Below are 5,134 nucleotides of genomic sequence, written 5' to 3' on the forward strand. Positions count from 1 at the left end.
TTCTCCAGTAAATACACGCTGCTGTGTAGCCTGTGTTAGCCTTTTAGTAACTTTTTTTCTAAGCTGTTCTTTTTGATTTTTTGTACAATTTAGTGTAAGAGCTTCACATACTGTTAGCTTTTCGGTTAAGCTTAGTACTTTGTCTGTTTGCTTCGTAAAGGAAAACTATGTCGGACGCTTTGTCCGATGACGGGAGCGTGAACCAGGATGACAGTCAGGAGGATGTTATGACCCCGGCGGAGCTCATAGCCAAACTGGAAGAAGTGAGATGATTTAACGCACTTAACATTTACTGTCACAGGAATTGCCATATACTTCCTATAATGTGTTTAACAAAATATACTCCTCCTGTTTAGACAGTATCCTCAAGTACCAGAGTGTAGAGTAGAAATACTCAGTTACAAGTAAAAGTCCTGCAATCAAATGTTACTCAAGTAAACATAGAAAATAATTAGTAAAAGTACTCATTATGCAGATTGGCCCATTTCAGAATAATGTATTATATGTTGTCATTCTGATGTATTAATGTGTTTATTGAAGCTGGTAAAGGTGCAGCTAATTTAATGACTTTGTATACTGCAGGGTAGCTTTTGAATGTTGAACCAGGTGAAACTAAAGTCGTATTTAAGTGTTGATTATATTTCACATCATTAATCCAAATCTGCAAAGTAACTAAAGGTATTAAATACATGTAGTGGAGTAACAGTACAACGTATCCAACAATTAAAACACTCAAATAAAGTGCTAGTACCTCAGAATCCATAACATTCATATTTTTGTAACTTATATATATATATATATCAATATTCCAGTTACTTATAGACTATTCTGCAAAATGTCTATTATATTCAATTTTACTGTGTTGCACTGTTGGAGGAGCCTGTGACCTAATCATTTCATTGTCATAACCACACTGTAGCTATGTACGCATGACAATAAAAGTCTTGAATCCTTGAAATGAACTTAGTTACTTTACACCTCTGCTCACAGTTGTGCCTCTCTCTCTCTCTCTCTCTCTCTCTCTCTCTCTCTCTCTCTCTCTCTCTCTCTCTCTCTCTCTCTCAGGCTTGGCTGAATGAGAAGTTTTCCCCGGAGCTGCAGGAGAACAAATCTGAGGTGGTGGAGTGTGTGATGGAGCAGCTCACTCACATGGTAAACTACACAGGGAATACCTCCACACATCCATGTGTCATTTCTCAATTACAGAAAGACTCATGAGTCTACATACATTTTCGAAATGTCACAAAACAGCTCATACAGTACGGCGATGGAGTTAGTTTTAGGATGAGTATTTGATAGTCAGTTTTCACAGACACACCCCAATGCTTTTTTTTTAAAATATCTCTTCGCAAGCTTGCTCAAACTAGTACAAAAAAATGTATTACTGATGTGTGGTTATCTGATTTTAGATAAATATTTTAAAAGAAGACCATTTTTGTTATTTTGTATAGCTTCTGTTACATTTGACCCAGTGACTCCTAATCCATACCACATATTATAGGTGGACTAGACAAATAAGCTCTTTTTATTGGGTTTTAGAACTACATCTATTTCATATGAAAATCCTGATTAAAACTCTTATATTTCTATGACTTTTTCAATAGCTTCCAAGATAGCACATTGCCTGACGAGAAGGACTCACCTCTTTTGGGGTGGGGGGGGCTTTTTATGTTAGGGTTATAGTTAGGTCTCATTTATTTTCAATAGCTTCCATGTTATGTGAACCAGTGACTCCAAATCAATAGAGCATTGTAATACTACATTGGAAAAATAAGACACATAGAAATTGAGATTTGTCAATAATGTCTGAACTTGTTCAGTGACGTAATAAAAAAATGTCTGACCTTTCCAACAGGAAGAAAACTTGCAGCGGGTGAAGAAGGGAGATGCAAAGGCCAGCATCCATCGCATGGAAATAGACCGGATTCGCTTTGTGCTCAGCAGCTACCTGCGCTCCCGTCTGCAGAAGGTCAGTAAGTTCAACACTACGGCGTTAAAAATAAAGCTCTCTTTCCACCTACTGCCTTTTGACTAAATTATCTGATCTTTATAAAACGGACAAGTCAAATCAAGCAATCTGATTGGTTCTTAGCCATCATATAATGCGTATATCACGGGTAGAATTCTAGTTACTTTTCACAAGTCAGTATCCCTCCGCGTCTGAGAAACCGTTACAGCTGTTACATTACGTCCGTTACGAAACTAACTAACTAACAAAGCTCAAGATGGAAACATTTAAGGTTAACTTCGACCTCGAGGAGTGGATTTAGCAGTGCCTATCTCCAGAAAAAAAAGCACCTAAACGACGACATGCAGAGCTATGTGAAGAGCAGGTAGACCAACTGGAAAAGTAGCACCATTCAAAAGCTTTCTGATGCGGGTCTTGAAACAAAGCAGAGAAATTATGACCGTTAGTGGCCACAGGTGCGAAAGCTCTCTCCAGAGCTACTGGAAGCCCAATCTCGGGGACCGGAGAAAGTGGAGCAATATTCTCGCCACGCCAAGCAACAGCCTAGAACAACCTCAACCTATACAAGTAACCACGTAAGCCATGCTACTGATGCAGGACAGCTTTTCAGTGGCTGCACAATAAACGGCAACATACAAATTAATGTAAATAAATAGCCAAATAATAGATCAATGCTCTCTGTCTAATATGTTCGCTAGCTGTTAATGTTGTTGCATAGCAACCACCTTGCACTATGTTTTGTGCAGAAGGCAATGGAGGGACTATTTTATTTTGAACTTCATTATTTACTAATACAAACTATTTAAATTAGAGTGTGTATTTTTCTTTCATATTGCCACACTTGGTAACCGTTTTATAAAAGCAATAGCTTAATTGTACAACTTATGTCTAGATTGAAAAGTTCTTCCCTCATGTCCTGGAGAAAGAAAAGTCACGAGGGGAGGGGGATCCATCTCTACTTTCACCTGAGGAGTTTGCTTTTGCCAAAGAGTGAGTATAATAGAGTTATAATGTGCATACAGCTGTTTCTGTGACATTGAGGTGTAATAACACACATTCATCTGGCTTGCAGGTACTATGCCAACACAGAAACCTACCTGAAGGCTGTAGCTTTGAAGCGCATGCCCCCCAACCTGCAGACCGTGGACATGCTCAAAGCAGGTAAAACCTCTTTTGTATTCTCTATCTTTTCACCTGACACGCTCTATTTATATTTGTTCACTCTAGGATGTCTCATGCCTGAAATACTGCCATTAGCATTCAGTGGCAGTTGGTGGCATTTGCTCTTGACATTTTCACTGCCCCTCACAATAAACCCTGTGTGTTGTTCCAGTGCCTGAGCCCTGCCTGGACTCCTTTGTGTTTCTACGAGTCAAGGAGAGACAGGAAAACATCTTGGTCGAGCCCGAAACAGACGATCAGAGGTACGTTTTAATTGTTGGTACAAACACCAGATGGCATTTGTCTAGGGCTGCATGAACTGGACAAAAATACTAATTATCATTACTTTGACTGCAATTGCTATATGATACACGACAGTAGAGGGAATGAGTATTTTTGTATCATTAGTCACATTATCATTGAAAAATATATTTAAAATATATTTACATTTTTAAAGAGGCCTTATTTTGCTACCTTTCAATTTCGTATTGTATTTAGTTTCTCTTCTGCTACATGTCTTCATGCTTTAATGTTCAAAAAGCTCTTCATTTTTCTCATACTGCCTGTGCTGCAGCACCTCTTTTCACCCTGTGTCTGAAACCAGAGCCCAGTCTGCTCTGATTGGTTAGCTGGCCGGCTCTGTTGTGATTGGTCAACCGCTTAGAGATGTCCTGCCCCTCACGCCCAATGTGTTGGAGCGCTATCCAATAGAAGTGCGAGTGTTATATAGTGATGTTGTCACTATGTTATGAAAAAGATAAAGAGTACAATTGAAGCATTTCAGGCCGGGGGGGAGTGTGTGGGAGAGAAACTCCCTCTGGAGGGAAATTTGGGATTTCAGCCTTTGCAGACCATTTAGATGCACTGAAACCTATATTAAACACGACAGTAAAGAGAAAACTAAAAGACAAAATAGGGCCTCCAAACAAGGATTTTTTTATTAAAGGTCCCATGTCATGCTTTTCTGGTTATTACCCGTCCCCTTGTGTGTTATGAAGGTTTTTTCTGCATGTAAACGGTCTGCAGAGTCACAAACCCTCAAAGTACACCCTGTAGCGAGTAAAACTCGTAACACAGCCTCGTTGGAGATTTTTCATTTTCTTCCTGGGTACAGTGACGTGACCATACCCAAATGGACCAATCCGTGGAGCTCCTCACACACACACACTCGCAGCGGCGAAACTGTGGCGTGCTTACACTGTAGGTGCGCCGCGTTTGGGGGTGCGGGTGCTAGTGGAGCCTCACGGATGGGGGTGCTGCAGCCCCCTCAGCACCCCCCCTTCCTGCGTCCATGGTGCTCAGGCTGAGTTTCGCGATGTCTCGCAGACCCCCACGCAGCAACCAGTAATAGAGCTCACACTGTCCGCTCCATGGATGTATAATAAGAACTGGATACAGCGTGGGAAGCGGGGCCTCATTAATTCCTATGAGAGTTGCTCATTAGCGCATGATGATAAAATGGCCCAACTTTTGAGAGAGCGAAACGTCACAGTTTACCCGGCATGCCTGAGAAGTACCCGTATGTGCGCTCATAGCGCATGCGCAACTTTAACCAAAATGCTCGTTCACATCAAGCACGTCAATTTGCGTACACGTAACAGCACAGCGCGTTCATGACAGCATGGCAGTGGATTGTTAATATGATGGATTTGGAGATCCAGGGTGATGCACATCGCTTTTTAAGCCAGGAATAGTGTTTGAAAAGTGCTTGAAACAAAAGTGTTGTAAATAGGAGGAGAGTTTACCCAGAGAGTTCTGCGCTGCAGATGGCTCTTCCACCCAGACTGAAGCCAGAGAACAGGCTGCTTTACAGCACTTTAGAACCCAGGAAAGCAGCTTGGATCATTTAACGAGGCGGCAGTTGGCAGCTAGCGGCTAGCTAGTAATTATGCTAATGTACACATCAATCGTTATGTACTTATATTACGCTGTAACAGGATCTAGTGATATCCAAGCAACAGAGCTTCATTTAGCATGAAATAATTATTGCACTGTATAATATAT

The 5,134-nt window shown here is 41.0% G+C and overlaps 1 protein-coding gene across 1 annotated transcript; it reads left to right on the plus strand.

The window, feature by feature from the left end:
• gins4 (GINS complex subunit 4 (Sld5 homolog)) lies at positions 1–3,448 on the plus strand. Its single transcript, XM_010778780.1, has 6 exons — positions 1–263; positions 1,066–1,152; positions 1,856–1,969; positions 2,862–2,959; positions 3,042–3,130; positions 3,303–3,448. Exons 1-6 carry the CDS (start codon positions 168–170, stop codon positions 3,446–3,448), a joined length of 630 nt encoding a protein of 209 aa, XP_010777082.1. The 5' UTR covers positions 1–167.
• Positions 3,449–5,134: the final 1,686 nt, after the last annotated feature.

Source organism: Notothenia coriiceps, unplaced genomic scaffold, assembly GCF_000735185.1.
Source record: "Notothenia coriiceps isolate Sejong01 unplaced genomic scaffold, NC01 NC01_scaffold00019399, whole genome shotgun sequence".
Taxonomy (NCBI): Eukaryota; Metazoa; Chordata; class Actinopteri; order Perciformes; family Nototheniidae; genus Notothenia; species Notothenia coriiceps.